The sequence below is a fragment of the Malania oleifera genome, chromosome 1 (genome assembly GCF_029873635.1).
Source record: "Malania oleifera isolate guangnan ecotype guangnan chromosome 1, ASM2987363v1, whole genome shotgun sequence".
Classification (NCBI taxonomy): domain Eukaryota; kingdom Viridiplantae; phylum Streptophyta; class Magnoliopsida; order Santalales; family Ximeniaceae; genus Malania; species Malania oleifera.
In genome coordinates this window covers 968,721-994,902 of record NC_080417.1, presented here as the reverse complement: position 1 = coordinate 994,902, position 26,182 = coordinate 968,721, and the positions used below count along the sequence as shown (strand labels likewise).

The following is a 26,182-nucleotide window of genomic DNA, read 5'->3' as shown; positions in this document are numbered from 1 at the left end:
TTCCTAGAGTAATTTTTCTTAAAATTTCCCTAAGTTTTGAATACCCTATATAGCCTAATAAAAGCCTAAATTATCAAACTTACCCCCGATTTAGGATTGGTACCCCGGAACTCCAATTTGAAAACCCGCTCCGACTAGATTGTAGAGAATCTCCCCACAAGTCTCCTAACAATTTTCATTCATTAATGGGGCTTATAGTTTAAGAGAAATTGAGATAAATTTGAGATTTGACCTTACCCCAGGAGATATGCCTACACCGTTCCTATGACAAATCCGGTCAAGTAGAAATGTCGATGGCTAGAGTCCAACGGTATTTTCGAATTTTTGATCGGCCGAATATCGAAAACGAAATGGAAGAGAGTGGGAGAGAGAAGACGAGGAGAAGAGAGGGGGGGGGGGGCGCTGTATTTACTTGGCCCTGAAGGATCCTGAGATCCTTCAGGATATATCATATATATATATATATATATATATATCATTATAATATTATATTATATTATTTATTTATTTTTGTTTAAAAATTTTTATTTTTAAATTTTTAAATAATTTAATTTTAATTAATTTTTTTCATAATACATTTTTTAATTATTTTACTTTTTTTTTTTTTAGGATCACTACGAATTTGTTACAGGAGATTAATGGGCAGACTTCTCTACTTAACCATTACAATACCTGACTATACTTTTATGTTAAAATATTAAGTTGGTATGTTGCAAATCCCACTGAAGTTCATTTGGCAGCTGCTCATCATGTCCTGAGATATATTAAAAGCAACCCTGATCAAGGGTTATTCTTCCCATCAGCAAATGATCTATAATTGAAGGCATTTTGTGATGCAGATTGGGCTGCATACAGAGACACTAGAAAATCCATTACTGATTTTTGTGTGTTTCTTAGACACTCCCTCATTTCATAAAGATCCAAGATGCAAAATACAGTGTCTAGGTTTACAGTAGAGGCTAGATACCGTGTCATGGAAACAACAACATGTGTAATTACTTGGCTACAACACTTAATGAAAGATTTAATTGAACCATAGTACAAACTAGTTGTGCTTTTTTGTGACGATGAGCCTACCATTCATATAACAATCAATCCAGCTTTTCATGAACGTACAAAACATTTGACATTGATCGTCATATTGTTAGGAAAAAACTGTCGGCAAGTACTATGAAAACATTACATGTATCTTTAGTTGGTTAGCTGACACATATTTTGACTACACCTCTTGGCTACAATCTATTTTCTAATATTCTTTCCAAAATGGGTATTATTCACATTTACACTTCATCTTGAGGGGGAGTATTAAATTTTTAATGTGGCTCATATTGACAAAACCGTCGACAATTTGCGAAAAAACCATTGACAGTTTCTTCCCGAGACTGAACCGTTGATGATTTTTAGTCTGTTGGTTAGCTATATGTTAATTATGTTAGTTAGATATTAATTATGTTAGTTAGCTATCAATACATGTGCATAAATAGAGGTATGATTCATGTAAATATATATACAAGAAATACAATACAAGTTTTTATACATTTTTTCCACTCCAAGACTCTGTTTTTTTTTTCTTTACTTTCTTGCAATACATTTTCTTTCTTTTATTTTGATAACATGACATTAGTTTCATATGTGCAAATTCAAATGCTATAATTTCCAATTTTCCGCAGTTAAATACAGACAGTTAGAAATTACAAATGAATGTAATGAAAGAGCACAGTATCAGGAGATGATAAGAGAATTTGGGGGGAAAAAATGAAGTAGATATGGCTCAAGTAATTTGGTAAGGAGTCTGAAAAAGAGTCACCTGGCTGTAAGCCCAAGTGACCCCAACTACTGCAGCTAAAAATTATGCAGCCCCGACAAAAAATGGCAGCAGGCCAGATAACAGGAAAACCACCCCCGCCATTGATGGGGATCAGACTCGCCAGGATCTTCGTGTTTACCACAGGCTTAGGCATAATTTAAGATCTTGTTTGTCAGATTTCATTCTGGAATTTTCAGCTTTAAGGATTTGATGTGGTTTCATAAATAACATTTACTTATTGTGTATGATGGAGACAACTTCCATTTATAGAGAACTGAACCCTATTTCAATTTTGCCTTAATTTTTTCCTTCCTCTTATTTTTTCTGCTACTTTCCTTTTTCTCCCTCTTATTGTTCATATATTGTTTTCTGTCCTGCATCAAAACATCCTCCAGCAAGATGGAGGATCTAAAGAAACCAGTATGCGTGCTCTCAACTAATTCAAAAACCTTCCAATCTGCCTTGACATATTTTGCAAAACCCCATTCTGCTAGCACCTCCAATCACCAATTTTTCGTGTCACCATTATTCCGTGTCAAAGAGGAAGCAGCAATGTTGCTGGAGACTGGTTTGTCGAGGATAACCTTCGGTAAGCCGTCCCAAATTGAGACGGCCATGCCTCGATCTTTAATTGTTATAAAAGTAATTCTTGGAAAGAGGCGTCATGGGCCAAACACTTCACACTTTGCGAAGGGCCGTCCACCAATAGCTACAGCATGCTTACTTAGCCAATTAGTCAAAAGTATACACCACAATCGCACATTCAGAACCATTGAATGCAAAGTAAGAGGAAGCAGTATGCAATCATGTAAGCAAATGAAAGTCACATGGTAAACAGTGAAGCAACATAATTCATTAGCAACACTTCCATAGGCAACATGTGTTTAGTAAGGAAGATAAGGAGGCTAAACACGCTTACAAGTGCTAGTAAATTTTATAATGATCGATGAACATTCACCCTCTCCTAAAGAGCTTTGTATGTTATTCTAGCTCTGGTGCTAGGAAATGTAAAACAGACTAACGAACCATACTCCCACTTTACATAGGCATTAATACACTCAATGAACAAAACCAATACTACTATTTACTTGGTCATTACCCATCCAATGGACACAAGATAAGTAATCACGGGCAAGCACATGCCTTGAACAAGCTTGGCTTACAATAAAAAGCACACGCCAATCAAAATTCACTTTATCTTGGCACCCACAACATGTACAAACACACAATCATTGAACCAAATTCATTCAATTTATACTCTTAACGAATCCCTGAAATAAAGAATGGGCAATGAAAATGGGGAAAAAAGCACATTGAGTTTCTCACTAAAGTGCAAAGAAAAATATCAAATTACTCTAAAAGCCCATGCCTATTTGTGTTATCCATGAGTAAATAATGTTTTGGGGTTATTTGATTGGGGCAAGAGATCCTTATTGAGTGAAAATAATGTGCTCAACTAGTTAAACTAATTTTGGGCAAATATATGGTTGCACATGAACCAATAAAAATAGATTTCACATTTGAGTTCAATTGAAAAACAGATTGGCCATTTCCACAAACTTCCTTGGGACTTCAAGGCACAGACTTGTAGGATTAATTTACAAATTTAAATTTTGTGTCATTGATTTTAACCAAACGAGACTTGCCGCGATCACAATATGAAGATGCATTGTGAGAGAAATCCAATCTTACAAAGAAACTTAATTTGGAAGTAGCCCAACTACACCAAAATGTTATTTTGAAATATTATAAGTTTATTTTCTTTTTTTATTTGATTTGATGCATAATTTATTCTTTATTTAGTTATTATATAAATCCTAAGTATCCTTTTGTTTCTATGGTATTTCTTTAATAAAATAAGAATTATTAATAAATTAAGAAAAGAGGAATCACCCTCTTTTACTTAAAATATATATATACAGGTAACCTCATAATAGTTGATGATGTGTCTTCTTCGAAGTATGAGTGGACTCCATCGAGTAGGGAAGAGAGGACAGAATTCAATTTGGATAGTTTGATAGTGACACTGGAAACGACAAGGCCGATCAATAATTGTGGATGATGGGCCCCCATTCTCAGAAAGGATAAGTAAACTTCAACGGCCCAGCCCACTTCTCCACAACCACAATTAATGCTCTGTCTTTTTGCTCCCCACCAATCCCTAACCCAACACCATCTGCCAATTTTTATTTTTTTTTTCTAAACAATTATTTTTTAAAGATTCGCAATATTTAAAAAAAAAAAAAAACAATCTCAAAAATCTTGCAAGTAAAAATACTTTTCTTATCCATTTTGCATAATATGATGCCCACCTACACAAAATTCTCATATCAAAGTTTAATTCAATATTAAAATCCTTATATATTCAAACATTTTAACTTTTTTTTTCTTATTATACTAACATTTATTAGATAAAGAATTCTATACTAAGATAACTGATGTTGCATTTAAATACATAAATTTTGGATCTTGGATTTGGATTTGAACAAATTTAAATACCATTTTATATTATATCTTATTTAAATCTAATACAACTCTAAAATCCAAAGAATATTCAAACAAATGGTAAAAGTAATATTTAAGAGCATAAATCTCAAAGTTTGAATGACTTTTTTGTAGACTTAAAAACAACTCAATATAATTTTGTATTACATTCTACACAAATTTAAAATTTAAATTTTATGCTCCAAAATGTAAAAAAAAGAGTCTTCAATGATCAAAAGAACAGTTATTAAAACAGATCAGTGTAATAACATTAGGATTGAAATTGAGGGGCGACGATGATGAACACAACGACACCAAATTGAAGAACATCTCCTGACGACTAAAACCTAAATTGAGATTTGAATCCAATAGGAAATATGCTAGTATCTTTGAAGTTATGCTATTTAATGGAGATGACTTTGAACTCCAACAAAACACAAAGAATGGAAATGGTGTTCCAGTGAATCATGCAAGAGTCATGGGTTGCGATTCAGCCCTCCTATACGAAAAGCAAATAAAATGAAAATTAAGATTAACCATCCACGGGCCACGGCCACAGCCAAACCTTAATGAAATACACACCTACATGTTCCCGCAACAAGCGGTGGTGCGATGGTATCGCGTTACCTTCTCCGATCGTATCTTATAACAAAGCTGCATTTGTAACACTCCCTACCTCCCAACCCCAAAAAGATTGAAAACCAAAAATGCACACATATAATTTGGTTTGCGAGTGAAACCTTATCAATCCCAGATTTCACCCCTGCAATTATTCTGTTGTCACAGAAACCACATCCAGGCAATAAATATCAGTACAGATTTCTTTTTCTAAGAAAAGAAGTAAATGAAATTGATTAGTGCATAGTGCAGTCTACATGGCATGAGTTTCATACGTGCAAATTCAAATGCAATAATTTCCAATTTTCCACAGCTATGTACAGACAGTTAGAAATTGCAAATGAATGTAATGAAAGAGCACAGTATCAGGAGATGATCAGAGAATTTGGAGGAAAAATGAAGTAGATAAGGCACAAGTAATTTGGCGAGGAGACTGAAAAAAAGTCACTTGGCTGTAAGCCCAAACGACCACCAACTACTATAAAAATCAGCCTCAGCTTAACAGCAGCAGCAACAGAATTATGTCTGGTGCAGCAGCAGTTTAACAGCAAAAATAACCAAACTGATTCTTCATCCGTATAGCAGCAACAGCAAACTAATTTTGTTTTAGTTAGTTAATTAATTTTCTTTATTTCTTCACCAGATTCAGATTTGTTTGTTAAGCTAAATGTATATATATACATTCTTTTGTATTGTTAGTTTTAATCAATTGAATGAAATCAATTTTTCTTCATCAAGATTCATTTCTTATATGGTATCAGAGCATCTTGTTCTCCATTGTTCTCTTCTTCGAATTTTTTTTTCAGTTACTGTGTTCTGCAAGCTTCTTCAATGGTGGAGACAGCAGCTAATACTTCCAACACAGAGGCTTCATCTTCTTTGCAAGATTCATATAATATTGGTGATCCTCTGTTCTTGCATCCTAGCGAAAATCCTGGAGCAATTCTTACTTCTCAACCATTGATAGGGGGAGAAAATTATCCTGCCTGGGCAAGATCAGTAAGGAAATCTTTAATTGCCAAAAACAAGTTAGGATTTATTGATGGATCTTTAACCATTTCTTCACCATTGGTGAATTCTCCAAATGCTATTCAAGCATGGATTCGTGCTGATAATATGGTAGGTACATGGATCATTAATTCTGTTTCACCAAAACTTCAAGGTAGTATTATCTATAGAGATACTGCTCTAGAAATCTGGACTGATCTTCGAGACACTTTCAGTCAAGGAAATGGGGCCAAGATCTTCAATATTCAGAAGCAAATTGCTGAGATTCATCAGGGAGAGCTGTCACTCACTGAATATTTCACTCAGCTCAAGATTTTGTGGGATAAATTGCAGAATTTGAATCCATTTCCTCAATGTACTTGTGGTCAGTGTGCGTGTGGGATTAATCAAAACTTACAGAATCTTCAAGCTAAGGAGTCCACTATGAAATTTCTTATGGGAGTGAATGATATTTTCTCTCAAGTAAGAACTCAAATTTTATTAATGGATCCTTTGCCTTCTGTTAATAAGGTGCATTCTTTGTTTATTCAAGAAGAAATGCAGAGGTCTGTGCATGATGTTGTTAGAGTTGAATCTACTGCTCTGGCAACCAAGAATTCCAGAACCAATATTAAAGGCAAAGAAAGGCCCTTATGCACTCACTGTGGAAAGTTAGGTCATACCATCGACAAATGCTATAAGCTGCATGGTTTTCCACCAGGTTTCAAGTTCAAGAACAATAAATATGCCACTGCTCATCAAGTTTCATCTAATATTGATTTCATTCAAAGGAATAATTCTGTTGGATTTACTGATTCTGCTTCATCACAATCTGTTTCTCAAGCTCCAGCTCTCACTCATGATCAATATCAACAACTTTTGACACTAATTGGTTCTTGTTCTACTTCACAATTGCCTAAAAATCCAGAACTCCATGCTGCTAACGCTGTGACTGGTCCATCAAATGTTGTTGCAGGTAATTGCAAGCATTATGTTCTTTCTACTAAAGCTATTAATAGAAAAGCATATGATCTTCATACATGGGTTATTGATACTGGTGCAAGTGATCTTATAGTGTGTTCCATTCAGTTATTAACTTCTTATACTGAAGTCTCGCATACTACAGTGAAGATGCCTAATGGAGAAGCAGCTGTTGTTACACATATTGGCAACTTTCAACTTTCTTCCCACATAATTCTTCACAATGTTCTTTGTGTACCTTCTTTTGATTTTAATCTTTTATCAGTTAGTGCATTAACCAAATCTCAACCCATATGTTTTGTTTTTCTGTCACAATTCTGTTTTCTACAGGACCTTACATGTTGGAACACGATTGGAATGGGCAAAATGCATGATGGTTTGTACTTGTTACAAGCTTCGAGTCTTCCTCAAGCCACTGCATTTTTCCCTAAGCAGAATCTTAAGGCTTTCTTTGCTGCTTGCTCTTCTTCTCTTTCTTTGAATGTATTTTCACTTTGGCATTCAAGACTTGGACATCCTTCTGATGTAAAAATTCATTCTTTAAGCAGTGTTTTACCTTTTCTTAAGAACTGTTGTAATAAAATTTGTATTGTGTGTCCTTTGGCAAAACAGAAGAGAATTCCTTTTCCTTTCAATAACAATAAATGTGCTTATCCTTTTTATCTTGTTCATATGGATGTTTGGGGTCCCTTTTCTCTTCCAACCTCTAATAGTCACTGATATTTTCTTAATATTGTTGATGATACTTCTAAAGCAACTTGGGTTTTCTTACTCAAAAATAAATTTGAAGTCAGATCACTCATTGAATCTTTCTACAACATGATTTTTACTCAATTTGGTACTAAGATCAAATCCATCAGATCAGATAATGCCTCAGAATTTTGTTTTAATAATTTTTACAGCTCCAAAGGAATTGTTCATCAATTGAGTTGTGCTTACACTCCACAACAAAATTCAGTTGTAGAAAGAAAGCATCAACACATACTTGCTACTGCTAGAGCATTACAAATTCAGTCCAATGTTCCTCTTTCTTTTTGGGGTGATTGTGTCCTCATTGCAGTCTATTTAATAAATAGACTTCCATCTCCTTTTCTAAATCATAAAACAAGGGTTATAAACTCTTTGATCTTGATTCTCATACATTCTTTTTATCTAGGGATGTTGTCTTTCATGAGTCAAGTTTTCCTTTTGCTTCAAATGACTCTTTTACATATGATAATCTCATTCCTTTACCTATTTTTCCTTCCATTCCCTATTCTGAATCTCCAGTTGTTTCTTCTCCTCTTTTACCTCCTTCTAATGACACCATTGTTCACATTCATCAGGACTTTGATGATAATATTCATGATTTTCCTTATACACATGGTATTTCTAATACATCTAACCAGCCTATTGTTCTTAGAAGATCTACCAGGCATACTAAACTACCATCTTATCTTGAGGATTATCATTGTAATCAAGTACAATCAGCTTCTACTTCAAAATCTTTCTTACATGATTCAAGTACTTCTCATCCCATTCAATCTTATTTGTCTTACAATAATTTGTCTCCTTCATATAAATTTTTTTGTTGTGCCATCTCTTCCATTTCTGAACCTATTTTTTATCATCAAGCTGCTGGTAATCCTAAATGGCAGGCTGCCATGGATGCTGAGATTTCAGCTTTGGAAGCTAATAATACTTGGACTATAACTTCCTTGCCACCAGGTAAGAAGCGCCAATTGGTTGTAAATGGGTATATAAAGTGAAATACAATTCAGATGGTTCAGTTGAGACCACAAAGCGAGGCTGGTTGCCAAAGGTTTTACCCAAAAGGAGGGACTCAATTATCTTGATACTTTCTCACCAGTTGCTAAGATGGTATCTGTCAAAACTATACTTGCTGTGGCTGCTATGAAAGGCTGGTTTCTTAGCCAACTTGATGTCAACAATGCATTTCTTCATGGTGATTTGAATGAAGAAGTTATATGTCTTTTCCACCAGGTTTTCACAGCAAGGGGGAGCAATATCAGGTTGTTCACAGCCAGGGGGAGCAGCAGACTCACTTGGTTTGTAAGCTTAAAAAATCACTCTATGGGGTTAAGCAGGCTTCTAGAATGTGGTTTTCTAAGTTTTCAAATGCCTTAATTGATCTTGGCTTTGTTCAATCCAAGGCTGATTATTCTTTATTCACTAGGCAACAAGGAGATTCATTTATTGTGTTGCTAGTGTGTGTTGATGATGTTCTCATAGCAAGCGATGATCAAAAGGGAGTTGAAGATTTTAAAATACTGTTAGATCAGAAGTTCAAGTTGAAAGATTTAGGGAGTTTGCGGTATTTTCTTGGTTTGGAGGTAGCAAGAACAGATAAGGGCGTTTTCTTGTGTCAAAGGAAGTATGCTCTAGAAATTTTGGAAGATGTTGGCTTACTAGGATGCAAACCTCCAAAAGTTCCTATGGATCCTACTTTAAAACTTAGCAAACATGAAGGTGATGTGCTAAATGATCCAAGTCAATATAGAAGATTGGTTGGCAGATTGTTATACTTAACTATTACTAGGCCTGACATTACATTTGCTGTTCATAAGCTCAGTCAGTTCATGGCACAACCTAGAAAGCCTCATTATGCAGTTGTTCTTAAGGTACTTCATTACATAAAAAATGAACCAGGGAAAGGAGTATTTTTTTCTACAAAATCAGAACTACATGTCAAAGGATTCAGTGATGCAGATTGGGCATCATGCTCAGACACAAGACGATCAGTTACAGGGTTTTGCATATTTGTTGGAGATTCATTGATCTCTTGGAAATCAAAGAAACAAGCTACTGTGTCAAGATCTTCAACTGAGGCAGAGTATAGAGCTATGGCTGTAGCAACTTGTGAAATTGTGTGGATTCTTTACTTGCTAAAGGATTTGCAGATTAGACATGATAGAGAAGCAATATTGTTTTGTGATAGTCAATCAGCCTTGCATATAGGATCCAATCCAGTTTTTCATGAAAGGACCAAACATATAGAGGTTGATTGTCAAATTCCAAGGGACAAGGTCTTGGCTAAAGTAATTAAACTGAATCATGTGAGAACTCATTGTCAATTGGCAGATTTATTAACCAAGGCATTGGGTTACAAACAATTTTTAGAATTGTTATCCAAGATGGGACTGATTAACATTTGTTCTTCATCAATCCATCTTGAGGGGGAGTATAAAAATCAGCCTCAGCTTAACAGTAGCAGCAACAGAATTATATCTGGTGCAGCAGCAATTTAACAGCAAAAATAACCAAACTGATTCTTCATCCGTATCGTAGCAACAGCAAACTAATTTTGTTTTAGTTAGTTAATTAGTTTTCTTTATTTCTTCACCAGATGCAGATTTGTTTGTTAAGCTAAATGTATATATATACATTCTTTTGTATTGTTAGTTTTAATCAATTGAATGAAATCAATTTTTCTTCATCAAGATTCATTTCTTATAACTACTGTAGCAAAAAATTATGCAGACCCGACAAAAAATGGCAGCAGGTCGGATAACAGAAGAACCACCCCCACCACCACCCAAATGAAGCCAGACCAAGTAGGATCAGCTATATGAATTATTTTCCATTATTTTGCACAATCTAGGACAATATCCTCAAAAAGTATTATGTTCAAAAAATTAATTTAACAAACACTACAAACTCTACATAAAGACGAATGGTGAAATACAATTTAGTTAGCCAAACCCATTTAATTCAACTTGGATTATGAGGCTAGCATGGTTGAGTTCCATAAGCATTGAACACCACACACACACACACATACAGACTAACAACATACGGACTAACAGTTTTATTTGTTTTTATTAATCAAAAGAGCTCTGGGTGAAAGTGAACTTGATGGATGGATAAAGTTTTCACCTCATGAATACAAATTTTGGTAGCCTTCCCCTTAAACCTGCTGTGTCTGCGCCAGCTAGTGCCTGGCTAATCTGCAAGATGGCATGATAAACACATTCCAGATCCAACTCAGATGTGGCATATGCAGGCCACTTCTTGGAAAAGCCAAAGACTAAAAGCTGCATCAAATAAGTCTTTAACCATATTATTAAGAGGAGCATGGACATCATAAAAACATGCAAATGATGAACTAGAAACATCCAAAGAATAAAGCAATTGCTCCTTTGACATGAATGCGGAAGGGAACCTAAGAAAAACCCATTCGGGCTTCTTGACTTTTTTAAGACGATGCACTTGAAACGCATTCATCAGGAAAAGTGAATGTACCCTAAGCTTTTCTCGGACATTATTTAAAAGCGCTATTAAAGATAAGCAGGCCAACTAAATATATGCATAAGACTATTGGCATATGGATTCTATTGCTTCAATGAAAAGCCTAGCATCATATGTTTAGGAACAATTAGATAAATCAGAAACCAGTGAAAAGAATTATCATATTGATGTATTAAACATTGCTGAGCATGTCCTGGATGGCTAGTACGAACCCACTCAAATGCAATATTTGAATGACAAATGTTACAGTCAACTGAGAACATGTAACCACAACGGTAACTTCAGACTTTGCCCATTGTTTGACAAGTTATAACAATGCACCATGTTAACCTGCAGGTCCTTGACTAGACAACTGGATGAAATTAATGATATGAAAGATGTGCCATATGAACAAATTTGAGGTAAACCAGTAGCAGTGGCTAATGAAATAGTGAATTTAGGGGCAAAAAAGGATCATATGACTTCCAATTAAGCATATAAGTGCGATGCCTTTTAAGAATAGGCATATATGATTCTAGTTGTGCTTTCACTATATCGTAAGTCATCAATCACTCGAGAACTCCAATAATGAATCCAGCAAAGTGCTCTAAAATACATGTATAGGAATCAATTTCAAATTGCATCAATATTAACAAGCATAACTTCATTTCTCAATTAAATTGAAAAGAAAAATAAGTAAAGGTATCATCCTAATCTACACTAGGTCATTGATGTAAATACAATCCTTGAATGTCACCAACATGTTAGTTAACAATCAACAAAAAACAAGCTGCAGGATTCAGTCTAGCAAACTAATGACTAATATTTATAGGCTTAAACTATAAGAATAATGACATGCTCTTTCTCCCACCATCTCCCCTCTTGAATCCTTCTTTTTATGGCTCATCTACGGCAACCAATCGCCATGAGAGAAGGATGTCTCTAGAAAACTGTCCAGATGAAAGGGAAATTCTTCAATCTATGACTAGAGAAAGTCGGAAAGGGTGTTTCAGTGTTTTGTCCAGAAAGAATCCCAGTATATGATTGCTGGATCAGGATTCCATTAGAGACAGGGAAATGGATAGCAGATAGCTTGCCTTCAGTGTTTGGGAAATTGGGAAGGTTTTTTCGTAAAACAAGATTGGGAAGATCAACTATTGGTGGTGATTAGGTTGAACAGGGTAAGTCTTTGGAAATAGGGTTCTGTACTTCTGTTGGAAACCAAAAAGATTTTGTATATGTAATCGAGGACGTACTCATGGTGATGGATGGAGGCGTTTTGCAAAAGAACTTGGATCAAATGATCAAATCAACACGCAAGGAAGCTCCTCACATGGTGAAGGGCGCTGACCCTGCAATGGTACAAGGATTGATCTCAGTTGGGGAAGGTGTTGACATTTCTTGAATTGTGTGTGTTTCAAATTGATGTAATTAACATGTACAGATTTAAGTTTCCTTGTATAACTAGGGGTCTTCCTTATATAATGAAAGGCCTTTGCAAAAGAGAGGACAATCGAACCATTTTGTTTTGGTATCAGAGCCATTCCCTAAGAAATCTCAGTCCTAGTTTTCTCGGTCATAGCCTCGGTACTTATGGAGAAGTCAGATAATGTTTGTGTCAGATTCACTGGCAAAAATTATGATGCTTGAGAGTTTCAATTTGAGACCTTTCTCAAGGGTAAAGAGCTATAGGGACATAGATGGCAGCAGCAAAGGGGGATCTACTCGAAAAGGTCTTTGGCCGACAAGGCAGCTTGGGATGCCAAAGATAATCAAATCATGTCCTACATTCTTGGTTCTATGGAGCCACATCTGATTCTTTCTTTGCGTCCTCATAGGTCTACAAAGGCTGTGGAATTATCTCAAGCAAGTCTATAACCAAGACAACAATGCTAGGTGTCACGGGTCGACTATTTTCACACCTTTGTGAAAAGAGCGTGCAGCACTAGCCAAAACACTCTTACTTAACAAACCAGCCTACTGTTTACCACAATTCATCCACGAAACACTTTTATTAGCATTCAATCAAATAGAAAGCTGTGACAAGCAAGCAATAAATATTAAAACAACACAATTTATTAATAACACCTCTGTTGACATTGGGTGTTTAGCGAGGGAGGCAAACACGTTGACAATAACTAGTGAGTTTTGTAAGACTAATGAACACTCACCATCCCCTAAAGAGCTTTACATGCAAAATTCATCCTGACACTAGGAAACATTAAAGTAACCGAAGAGTCATACTGTCTTATTTGGTAGACAAAGAAACAAATACTAAAAAATAAACCTACACTAGTACTTACATGATGGAAACTCATCCCAAGCACATGAGACAAGCAAGTTTTCCAAATAATTACAAATATATTACCCTATTTTTTAATTTTCCAAATAATTACAAAATATATTACCCTATTTTTTTAATTTTCTTAATTTGTATAGGAAAGTTAAGAATGCATTTTTATTTTTTTTGGTTGTTCTCCATATTTCAAATTACTTATATAAATTTTTAAAAGTTGAAAAGCAAGTTCTCTATTTTGTAATTCTTTTGACAATCTTGAAAATAAAAAATAAAAAAAAATTTTTCAATTAAAAAATTATTTTTTTTACCATTTTAAATGAATCTTAAAAAACTAAAAATCAGTTGTTATTAAATTTTATCATTTATATATATTTTTTATTTTATTATTAATTTTTCTACCCACAAATAAAAATCAATATATTAATTTTCTATGATCATTTGGGTATGTTTTATGTTACCATAACTTACAAATAGGTATTATAATTTTAATTTTTTGAAAACTTACATAAACACTAATTGATATAAATTTTGCAGGGTTTTGTCGATTTTAATCAATTCAACATTTGAGTTCAATTTATAATAGCCACAAATCTAATTACGTTTAGAATTAGTTAATTTAGCATGTATTGTCTCTATGTCCACATTAAAGTGTGTACCTCATATTTAGCGACTATTCTTATGAATTTTTTTTTTTACCATATTCCTTTAATATTGTTGATGGTCATTTTGAGTGAATGTCCAAAATGGAGATTCGCAAACCCTTTTACTTATCCCTAACTTTTACTTTTTTTTTTTTTTTGACATTTTTTACTCTGTTGAGTGATATGGGACTATCCAAAATGGTTAAGTAGGATTCAACAGTGATTTTGACCTCATGCACACATATTAAGATAATTTCTATCATTCTTGACATTTCTACCCCCTCTCTCTACAAATTCTAACTGCTACGAATGATTCGAAGCAATCTAATATGGTTAAAAAAAAGTATGACAATGATTTTAACTTTGGACACATATATCAAAGTAAAATCTCTGTCATTCAGGGCTTTTCTACCCTCTTTTTGTCAAATCTGATTAGACCAGGTGATTCAGAAACAGTCCAAAATGACCATTCTAGACTTTTTTTTTTTTTTGCAATCATCTTTCTACTAAATCTGATTGCCCCGAGTGATTTAAAAACATTCCAAATTGCTAAGAAGAGGAATAGTAATAATTTTGACTTTAAATTATATTCGCCATTTCATCACTTCCGGCGAGAAGGCTATGATGTCGTATCCTTGGGAGGGGGCACCAAGTGTTGGGCTTTAAGGGAGATGAGGTTCAATTTAGAATTAGACTTGGTCATGGAGTGTTGAGGCCCAAACTCGTCTCAGGGTTCCTAAAGCATATCATGCAATTTAGATAATAGAAAATACCATTTAAAACATTAATTCACATATATTCCCTGTTATTCCAAAACCTGTCCCCCGGCCATAAAATACAACTTGGCTCAAAGCTATTTAAACAAAACCCCGGCCCCCGGCCATCAAATCAAAGTCCTGTATTTTTCACATGCAATTCTAGTATTTTTCACAACAATTCCAGTATTTCTCAAACAATTCAGTATTTCAAAATCCCAAATCCAGATATACAATAATTCATACAAATTAAATCATCTGCCACACAATTTTCCACATTTTAACATATCCATATAAACAAACAAGCTTTTCACTGTTCATTTAATCCAAAAATACCATACCATATATCCTAAGTTTGTAAAATCTATTTTGAACGGTTGGTTTTCAAAATAACCTTTAAATTTCCAAATAAATAAATAATTAAATATATTTATATAAATATAACAATTAAATTGATTCAAATTTCATAAAATTACTGACTTAACTTAATCCCCTTACCTGATTCTTGAAAAAGCCCGCTAACACTCCAACCTATGCCACACGGAGTTCAAAATCTTTAAAACCCTAAAATTCAAATTTCACTACATTACTCATCACAATCCCTAGAGTAACTTTCCCTAAAATTCTCCTAGGCTCTGAATACCCTAAATAGCCTAATAAAGCTTAAATTATTAAATATACCCCTGATTTAGGATTGGTACCCTGGAGCTCCAATTCGAAAACCCACTCCGGCTAAATTGTAGAGAATCTTCCCACGAATCTCTTGGCAATTTTCATTCGTTAATTGAGCTTATAGTTTAAGAGAAATAGAGGTAAGTTTGAGAATTGACCTTACCCCAAGAGATATGCCTACGCTGCTCCCACGATAGATCTGCTCTTGTGGAAGTGTCGGTGGCGGCGAATAGAGCCCAACGGTATTTTCGAATTTCCGATCGTCCGAATATCGGAGACGAGATTGAGAAGAGTGAAAGAGACGGGACGGAGGAGATGCACTGTTGTGCTTTCTTCTTCCTGAAGGATCCTAAGATCCTTCAGGATAAATGATATATATATATATATTTATATCATTATATTATTTAATTAATATTATTTATTTATTTATTTATTTTAAATTTAAATTTAAATTTAAATTTTTTTTTAGGATCACTACATTCTCCCCTCTTTACAAAAATTTCGTCCTCGAAATTTGTTAACTACTACCAATTACCTCCTTAATTCATGATCCCTGTCTATAAAAGAATCGGTAGCCACCCACATAGCGGCCCCATCCCACGTTTATTAACTACTCTTACTTATGGCAGAGGAATACCGTGGTTACAATACTGCCTTTGGGAAATTACAATAATCATAACAAAGTTTTCCAAAGACTATCCATGATTAAAATTATACACAACTAACCACACAACCTACTCTAATCCATCTACATACAATCATACCCTTACTCGTTTGGCACTTGCCCTCGCTGAACGGCTGCAGGTACTTCTGGCGTATTTCTGTTTCTAACTCCCAAAAAGCCTCCTTAACTGCATGATTCCGCCACAAAACATTTACTAGCGGTATATCCTTGGTACGCAGTTCCTGTATTTTTCGATCCAAAATTTGAACTGGTACCTCTTCGTATGCTAGAGTATCCCCGATCTCCAACGATTCATAACTAATCACATGTGAGGAGTCTGGAACGTACCTCCTCAACATGGACATGTAGAACACGTCGTGTATCCTAGACAGTGCTGAGGGTAGTTGTAACGCCCCGAACTCTTAAACCCGGGTTCGGCGCATTATACATAATAATCCATAATTAACATAACATACGCAACAGAAAACATAATCATAATCTCCATATAACATAAAACCAGAATTTACTAATTCTAACCATAATCCATATTAAATCATTCAACACCTGCATTTCCATAAATCTACATAACTGCCAAAATAATTCAGTATTTTCACAATCATTCCTTACTCCATAGCCTTAAAACATAAAGACATAAAACTTAAATATTTACTTTCTACAAAAACATCATTAAAATGTTTATACCCTTTTTCTTATATCTTCCAAAAAATGTTATAAAATCTCGAGCTCTTAAAGCTCGATCCTGAGAAATCCTGAAAAAAAAAAAAAAAAAGATGAATTCATATTCGGGTGAGACACATCTCAGTAAGGGAAGAAACCATATATTAAAGCAGCGTGTGGCCAACATGAGTTTATATATAACATAATATTTAACATTTGAAAATCCTTAACATAATTTTTGAAATCATTCCCTGAACCTAATCAAACACATGCAAATGTTTAGCCCACGAGATTTCCCGAGGATAGGGGTGATTACCTGCCCATACAAGTAGCACCCCTCTGCTCTGATACATTTAGCAACCCGAAGGTCATGATTTAAGCATACTAGGGTACTTACCTTACTCAGTAAGCCCTCAAGTGTTAAACTGATCTCATACTCACTCGTTCAACAATAGTTTACCGGCAAAGGCCCTAAGGATAGGGAAATCTACCCGCCCATACAAGTAAGTTCCCTCTACCCTAGTACGTTATGCGACTACTGCCACATCTAGAGCAACCAGTGCACTCGCCTTACTCAGAAAGCCCTCAGGCGAAAGGTACGCCTCGCCCAATCGTAACATGTTTTACATACATACATATTTCTAATATCATAATACATCATTCTTTTCTATCATTATACATTCATGTATATTCATTCTTGTTCATAACTTAACCTTGCATTTCGTTTCACTTTAAGTGACTCTTTCCCATTTACATCATTTACCTTTGTCATTTTATTTCATTGCATAATATTTCATTTCATTACTTCATACTACAACTGGTCTTTAGCCATCATTAGTTAGTCTACGTAGAAACGTGCTACATCTGCTAACACAACTCCTTTTAGCTGTCATCAGTTAGTCTACACAGAAGTGTGCTAGATCTGCTAACATAACTGTCTTACATTTACATGGTTGCATTTAACATACATAGGCAACATTATCCATATCATATTTATTTCTCACTGTTTTACTTACTTAGCCTGCATCTCATACATTTAACATATATTTGCACAGATTCTCATGCCACACAATTTAACAGTAAAATTCATACATTACTTGTAAAATAAGCCAACCAATTTCTCGATCCGTCGCAAACTTGCCGAGTAATTGAGAGAAGGAAAGAGACGGAGACGAAGGTGAGCGGGCTGCACGCAGGAAGCAGAAGCAGCAGGAGCAATTGCAGAGAGAGGGGGGGGGGAAATGAATCTGACATTGAATTGGATTTCAAATTGAAATCCAATTCACTTAATTCTATCTTTATATTATTTTATATTATATATATACTTATTACTTTAACCATATATATACCCATCATATAAATGACTTAATTAATTTATTTAAATAACGTTTAATTAATTTATTAATTCAATCAAATAATATTCGATTAATTAACTAATTAATAATTAGTCTAATTTCATTTTATTTCATATATATTTTTATTTTTATTTTTTTTCCATACTATTCATTTTATCTGTTCATTTATTTTTTTTATTTTTTTTAAAATTATTTTAATCATTTTAATTTTTCAGGTCTTTACAGTAGTGCTATCCTGTACACCGCCGAATCAATCCTCTCTAGAATCTCAAATGGCCCAATGTATCTAGGGCTCAGCTTGCCCGTCTTTCCATACCTCATCACCCCCTTCATCGGAGCAATACTCAAGAATATCATATCACCTACTTCGAATTCTAGCTCTCGTCAGTGAGTATCCGCATAACTCTTCTGCTGATTCTAGGCTGCCTTGATCCTTTTCTTGATAAGTTGGACCTTTGCAAAGGCTTGCTGAACAAGTTCTGATCCCAAAATTTGCCGCTCACCTACCTCATCCCAGTACAACGAAGATCGGCACCAGCAACCATACAAAGCCTCGTATGGTGCTATTCCAATGCTGGCCTGGTGATTATAGTATGCAAACTCACCCAACGGCAAATATCAGATCCAATTGCTCCTAAAATCTAACACACATGCTTGTAGCATAACCTCAAGAATCTGAATGGTTTGTTCGAACTGTCCATCCGTCTGAGGGTGAAATACAGTACTGCAAGTGAGTTGAGAACCGAACGCTCCCTACAAACTCTTCCAGAAATGGGAAGTGAACCACGGATCCCGATCTGAAACAATGGACATGGGCATGCCATGTATTCTGACTATCTCCTGGACATAGAGTTCTGCCAGCTTATCCATGGAGTAATTGGTTCTAACCGGAATGAAATGGGCAGTCTTCGTTAATCTGTCAACCACTACCCTTATGACATTCTGCCCATGCAATGCTGAAGGCAATCCCGATACAAAGTCCATCGAGATATGCTCCCACTTCCACATAGGGATGTCCAGTGGTTGAAGTGGTCCCGCTGGCGTCTGTTGTTCTGCCTTCACCTGCTGACATGTCAAGCACTAACCCACAAATTTAGCAATTTCCCTCTTCATGTTACTCCACCAGAATGTTTCACACAAGTCTCTATACATCTTCGTCCTACCCGGGTGAACAGTATAGAGAGAACGGTGAGCTTTCCCCAGAATCGTCCTCTTTATCTCTGCGTCATCTAACACACACAATCGAGTGTGAAGTCTGAGAACTCCATCCTCAGCAACATTAAAGTCTGTGTGTTGCTCATCCTGTATATTCTCTACAATCTCCATCAACTCTGTATCTTCCAACTAAGCTGTTCTGATTCTCTCCCGTAAAGTTGGTTGAACCACCAGACTAGAAATGAACACCTAATGATTCCCTTCTACCAATTCTACACCCAATCTCTCCAGGTCCATCATGATCTGGTGCGAAGCCATAACTGCTGAGGTTGACGTACCCCCATATTTTCGGCTCAATGCATCGGCTACCACTTTTGCCTTTTCTGGTTAATAGCTAATGGTGCAGTCGTAATCCTTCATGAACTCGAGCCATCTGCGCTGCCTCATATTCAACTCCTTTTGGGTGAAGAAGTACTTGAGACTCTTATGGTCAGTAAAGATCTCGCACATTACATCATAAAGTTAGTGTTGCCAGATCTTCAACGCAAACACAATTGCTGCCAGCTCCAAGTCATGCATAGGATAGTTCTTTTCGTATTCTTTCAATTGGCGAGACACATACACAATGACTTTCCCATGCTGCATTAGAACACAACGGAGTCCTTTTTGCGACGTCGCTGTAGATTACAAATCCACCCTCACTTGATGGAAGGGTCAACACTGGGGCAGTGACTAGATGTTGCTTCAATTCTTGGAAGCTCTGCTCGCATTCATTGGTCCAGTCAAATTCACATTCTTCCTCGTGAGTCTTGTCAAATGCCCTGATAATCTGGAGAACCCCTTGAAAAATCGGCGATAGTATCCGGCAAGACCTAGAAAACTTTTGACTTCCTGCACGTTCTTCGGCCTTGACCAATCAACTACAACCTCTACTTTGCTCGAATCCACTAAAATCCCTTCCTTGGATACCACATGACCCATAAACGCAACCTGCTCTAGCTAGAATTCACATTTTTTAAGTTTAGCAAATAACTTCTTTTCCCTGAGTTCCTGAAGTACTAGTCTCAGATGAGCTTCATGCTCCTTAGGGCTCCTCGAATAGACCAAAATATCATCTATGAATACAATAACAAACTGGTCTAAGTACTCATGGAATACCCTATTCATCAGATCCATTAATATCGCTGGAGCATTCGTTAACCCGAACGGCATAACCAAGAACTCGTAATGGCCATACCGAGTCCGAAAAGCAATCTTCGATACATCATCTTATCTAACCTTCATCTGATGATATCTAGATCGCAGATCGATTTTAGAGAAAATTTGTGTACCCTGAAGCTTATCAAACAGGTCGTCAATTTGGGGTAATGGATACTTATTCTTCACCGTTACTTTATTAATCTCTCGATAGTCAATGCACATCCTCATCAACCCATCATTCTTCTTCAAGAATAACACCGATGCACCCCAGGGTGATACATTCGGTCTAATAAACCCCCTGTCTAAAAGCTCCTGTAGTTGCTCCTTTAACTCCTTTAATTCAGATGGATCCATTCTGTAAGGGGCTTTGGAGATTGGTGTTGTCCCTAGGATCAGATCAACTGCAAATTCCACCTCAAGATCAGGAGGCAACCCTAATAAATCCTCTAGAAAAACATCAGAGAACTCCCTTATCACTGGGATATTTTCCAACTCGAGTTCCTCTTTCGGCACTTCCTTCACTACTACAAGGTAACCCTAGCATCCCCCCAGAAGTAACCTCTTTTCTTGGATAGCTAGAAAGGATCCATGGTGCCAAACGCACACACGACCCAACAAATACAAACTCTTGCTCCCCAAGAGGTCTAAATACCACCTCCTTCCTGCAACAGTAAATGTTCGCGTAGTTGGACGCTAGCCAGTTCATGCCCAAAATAATGTCAAAATCATGTATATCAAGGACTATCAAACTGGAAGGTGGCACTCTCCCCTGAATCTCTACTAGATAATCCCTGATCACCTTGCTACATACTAGCACTGACCCTATCGGTGTGCCCACTACTAACTCTGTCTCTAACAGTTGAGCCCTTAACCCACATAGTTTAACAAATCCCCAAGACACAAACGAGTGAGTTGCACCTGAATCAAATAATACAATGGCACTATCTGACGGTATGGAAATAATACCTGTTACCACATTGCTGGCATTCTCCACATCACCCGGCGTAAGGGAGTATACTCGCCCTTGAGTCGTACCCCGTTGGTGACCACCTCGGGGTGCCTGGTTACCTCCTCGATACTGTGGCTGTGGCGGCACGTTGTTCAACACGATGCGGCAATCTCGCATCCAATGTCCTGCCTATCCATATCGGTAGTAGACAACTGATCCTCCCCTAAACTTGCCTCAATGCCTCTGATGGCATCTAGAACAGATAGGACACTGGGGACCCCCCTAATGGCCTCGGTACCCTATCTCTTATCGCTGGCCCGAGAAAATGCTAGGCCGCTTCCATGAGCCTTGGTTAGTGCTGGTCCGAAACCTTTGAGGCAAGGGCCTCTTCCTCTGGTTCAGCACTCTCTCCCCCTCCTGAATGCTGGCCTCAACTGTCATGGCCCAATCCACCAACTCAGAAAAGCTCTAAGTCTGCGCGTGTATGCTCTGTCTCAGTCCCCTCTCAAACATCCGTGCCTTCAGCGGCTTATTCAGAACCATGTATGGAGTGAAACGGGATAACTCCACAAACTTGGCCGCATACTACTGCACAGTCATGGGCCCTTGAGTCAGCTGCAGGAATTCCTTTACCTTAGTTGTGCGGGTGACAGCAGGGAAATACCTATCAAAGAAAACCTCCCTAAACTAGCTCGAAGTGATAGCCGCCGGCCCTGGGCGTTGCTCCTCCACCATTTTTTCCAGTCACCAACATCTCTTTGCTTCCCCCACTAGTTTGTAAGTGGCATACTTCACCTTTTGCTCCTCAGTACACTCCAACACCCCCAGCAGCTCCTTTATTTCCTGAATCTAATCTTGGGCTGTGATAAGGTTCGATCCACCTGTAAATGTCGGTGGGTTCGCCTAGGTGAACTGCTAAAATGTGAAACCCCTATCAGCCACTGGCTGATCTTGCTCTCTAGAGTCCCTCCTATTTTCCTTTCTAGCCTGCCACACTATATTTCGCAGCACTACTGAAGCATCAGCATCATCCTCATCCTCGCTAGAGGTATCTCCTACAATCACAACATCTTTTCCCTTGGAATCCATCCTATAAATAGGATATAACCCGACTTAGAAATTTCACATTTAACATAATTAATGTAAATATGGAATAATGGAATTAATATAATATATAGGTTCTAATTTAATAATTCATATTCCAATTTTATCACAAACCATTAAGATAAAAAAAATCTCCATCCCAGCATTAACTTCACACACACACCCACTTATCCTAACATTCCAACCTAAATTTTCTGTGTTCTAGTCCCTCAACCCAGAAACGAAACCATCGATGGATTTGCCATGATTTTTTGAAACTCGCGACTGATTCAAAAAATCACAGAAGTCCATCAATAGATTTCTACCTCCAAGTTTCTAGACTAAAACTCATCTTAACCTACCCAATCCTATTCCTATCCTATCTCAACTTATACTCTAGTAATTATCAATCCTTAAAGTCTGTAGAACCTAGCAAACCTAGGCTCTGGCTTTGATACCACTTGTAACGACCCCGACCAGCCACGTGGGCTCGGAGTGCTACTTTAGTGACGTCTGTGTACCTAATGCCTTGTTCATCATATATAAAACACATATATGCAGCGAAAATAAAATATAAAATCCTCAAATTACATTACTAGAGTTCTAACTATCTTTATACAAAAATATATCAATTTTTACATAATTACATCCCATAAAATTAAACAAAAATAAAATCTCTATCTACACACTACCTACACAAATTTACACCTCTAGCCCGGCTTCTCTAGCCCTCTAGACTCGATCTTTAGGATTTCCTGAAAAGATAGTTTTTAAAGTAGGGGTGAGGCATGGCTTAGTAAGGGAAATACGAAGTTAATGTTAGTGTGTGGCCAACATGCATTTAGTATACAGAAAATAACCAATTCACTAAGTAGATTAACACATTTATGAAAACATTCTTATTTTACAGTCACACACACAATTAGCCGAGGATAGGGAAAATTATCTGCCCATACAAGTAACTTCCCTCTGCTCTAATACCATTACTGCTGTCGCGACGTCCCAGGAGCGCGTGTGCCCCGAGCGGCGAAATTAAAAATCAATTTTAATATTTCAAGGAAAAATATGGAATATCGGAGTCGCCACTAACCTTTAGTGCGGTTAGAACACATGATTACTACCCCGTTAGGGGTAGAGTCGGTCTACATTACCAGAGTTGAGGCCGGGAGTTCGGTTACGCAAGGGGAAGGTACGAGCACCCCCTACGCGCCCGTTCTTACGAACGGTACCTAATTAATTTGAAATTATCCCTAAGTTAATCTAATAATTCTTTAAATTACTCCTTTTTATGAATTTATAAATACATGTAAAAAATAAATAAATAAATATATATATACATATAAATATTCCCTCAGAGCTTAGGGTACGTGATGCCCGAAGACTCATACCCCCGCAATAAAATCATAGGAATGAAAATCAAGAAAATATTTTATAAAAATATATACCATAGTACGTATAAGGTCAAATAAAGAAAATACTAAAAATAGTGGTAATATTATTAATAATGATAAGAATGATAATGTTAAAAAATAATAATAATACTAATAATAATACTAATATTAATAGTAATAATAATAAATACAAAAATAATAATAATAATAATAATAATAATAATAATAATAATAAATGACAATAATAGTGATAATAATAATATTAATAGTAACAATACTAAATATCATTAACTAATAATATACATATTTTAATAATATGATATTTATCTTAATATTAACACACCGTTAAGGATATGCACCATACACACATATGTAAACAATTAATTGAAGAAACAAATTGAACTTAGGATTAAAATATGGAAACCAATGAAAAGGGCAAGAAAATAATGAACTTATGGAAACAAGTTACTTCTAAAATTAATATGTACCTATTTAGTAGGGCCACCAAAATTAATACACGGCCCTAAATATACAAATATTAAACATAAAAGGAATGCAATAATAACGAAAACCCTAAATACATAGAACAATGAATATGGCCTATTCAAATAAACACGGCCAAAACCCTAAATATTAATCAGACTAAAACCCTAAATATTAATCATACTGCTTAAATATGGCCTATAAAATAAATAAATAAATAAACCTTAAATATTAAACATATAACATGAATATGGTACACTTTATAATATTCAACAACCAAAAATTATTACATTTAAATATTAAACAATGGAACTCTTACCTGCACATTTTTTAAAAAACATATCCTACAATAATGAGAATGAACCGATTAGTATTTGAAATAACTACCACAAAAAAAAAAAAAAAAATCTAGACAAATATCACCACAATAAAATGAAACACATGGAAACAATATTAAAGTTTTAACATATATACAATAAAAACCTAGATGCGAATATTAACTAAATACCCCGACAAATAATACATCAATATACATACTCATACTATGAAGTCTTAAGCTTTAGACATTAAAACAAATCAAAATAAGCAGGGAAACAGAAAAATAAATAAGTAAACAAATAAATAAATAAATGAGAAACAAAAAGAATAAAAGATAAAATAACCTACAAGACACGTGCACCTGTGTTTGTGTGTGTACAGTGTGTATGGCCGGAGGTGAAAACCTCACTGTGTGTTTCAGCGTGTGTGTGTGTGCATCGTGTTTGAGTGCAGGGACTTACAGCGGGGGGCGTGGGCTTTGCTGCGACAGGAAGGTGAAGAGGAGGCCGAAGGCGTTAGGTTGCAGGAAGGTTGGACCAGGGAGCAACAGCGGCAGACGCTGTCGCCGCGAGGTTGCGGGGAACGGCCGCTGTGGCCGTCGTCGGAGTTGCAGCGATGGACGATTCGTGGCTGGCACAGCTGGTGGTTGCCTAGGTTTAGGAGCTGGTGTGGTTGGCCGGTGAGGTCTGAGCTGCTACATTACTCAATCCCAATCCCTAGTAGAGTAAATTCCTAGACTCTGAATAACTTAAAATAGCCTAATATTCAAACCAAATTATTAACATACCCCAGATTAGGATTGGCACCTAAAACTCCAATTCGAAAAATCCGCTTCTAATAGAGTGAAAGAGAATCTCCCAGAATCGCCTAACAATTTCCGTTCGTTAATTGGGCTTATAGTTTAAGAGACCTTTGAGGTAAGTTGAGAATTGACCTTAACCCCAGGAGAGATGCTACGCTCTCCCACGGACAGATTCTCCAGTTAAAAGTGGGGTGGTAGCGACAACGAGCTGAGCCCAACAGTAGTTCTGGCTTTCGGCGCGGCCCCAAAATCTCGGAGACCAAGGAGACACGATTGAGGATGAGTGGGGAGAGAGTGACGACAGGAGAGATGCGCGTGCGGCGATGCTGGCGTCTTCCTAAAGGAGGCGAGATCCGGCAGGAGAGAATGGACATAATGTAATCAGTGGAGATGGAGGAGGAGGAGGAGAGGAGGAGAGGAAGAATGAAGGGAAGGGAGGGGAGGGGGAAAAGGGGAAGGGGAACTGTTTTTTTTTTTTTATGCCACCTACCATGCCTAAATGAAAAAGAGTGGCGCAGAGTGGAAGCGTGGGGTGGGAGGATTAGAAAGAGAGACCGCGGTTTAGATTAAGTGTTAATTTTTTTATTTTTGGTTTCTTTATCTGAAATTTACTAAAGGATATATTACAATTGT

At 36.4% G+C, this 26,182-nt stretch overlaps 2 protein-coding genes across 9 annotated transcripts; one reads left to right on the top strand and one right to left on the bottom strand.

The window, feature by feature from the left end:
- Window positions 1-1,635: 1,635 nt before the first annotated feature.
- LOC131165734 (uncharacterized) lies at window positions 1,636-12,557 on the bottom strand. Of its 8 annotated transcripts, none has more exons than XR_009139642.1 (4): window positions 12,361-12,556; window positions 10,754-10,911; window positions 4,874-5,065; window positions 4,502-4,790 (listed from the first exon to the last, which is right to left on the bottom strand). XR_009139642.1 is itself a non-coding variant. In XM_058123781.1 (3 exons), exons 1-3 carry the CDS (start codon window positions 12,009-12,011, stop codon window positions 2,486-2,488), a joined length of 225 nt encoding a protein of 74 aa, XP_057979764.1. In that variant the 5' UTR covers window positions 12,012-12,535; the 3' UTR covers window positions 1,636-2,485. The 8 variants fall into 8 exon arrangements, 4 of the variants coding, with proteins under 4 accessions (XP_057979764.1, XP_057979755.1, XP_057979740.1 ...); XR_009139641.1 differs by having other exon boundaries at window positions 11,976-12,535; XR_009139643.1 differs by having other exon boundaries at window positions 10,754-10,824; window positions 12,361-12,535.
- Window positions 5,347-7,548, top strand: LOC131165724 (uncharacterized). The gene is made up of 2 exons (XM_058123746.1): window positions 5,347-6,872; window positions 7,208-7,548. The coding sequence occupies exons 1-2, from the start codon at window positions 5,741-5,743 to the stop codon at window positions 7,249-7,251; spliced, it is 1,176 nt and encodes a 391-aa protein (XP_057979729.1). The 5' UTR covers window positions 5,347-5,740; the 3' UTR covers window positions 7,252-7,548.
- Window positions 12,558-26,182: the final 13,625 nt, after the last annotated feature.

Coding starts and splice junctions, on each gene's coding strand:
- LOC131165734 (XM_058123757.1), bottom strand. CDS start 12,011: ATGAGCCATAAAAAGAAGGATTCAAGAGGGGAGATG. Junction 10,912..11,975: donor AGGATTCAAGAGGGGAGATG/GTGGGAGAAAGA, acceptor TATTTGATGCAG/CTTTTAGTCTTTGGCTTTTC. Junction 5,066..10,753: donor CCAAAATTTGTATTCATGAG/GTGAAAACTTTA, acceptor CTGTGACAACAG/AATAATTGCAGGGGTGAAAT.
- LOC131165724 (XM_058123746.1), top strand. CDS start 5,741: ATGGTGGAGACAGCAGCTAATACTTCCAACACAGAGGCTTCATCTTCT. Junction 6,873..7,207: donor TCCATCAAATGTTGTTGCAG/GTAATTGCAAGC, acceptor TGTTTTCTACAG/GACCTTACATGTTGGAACAC.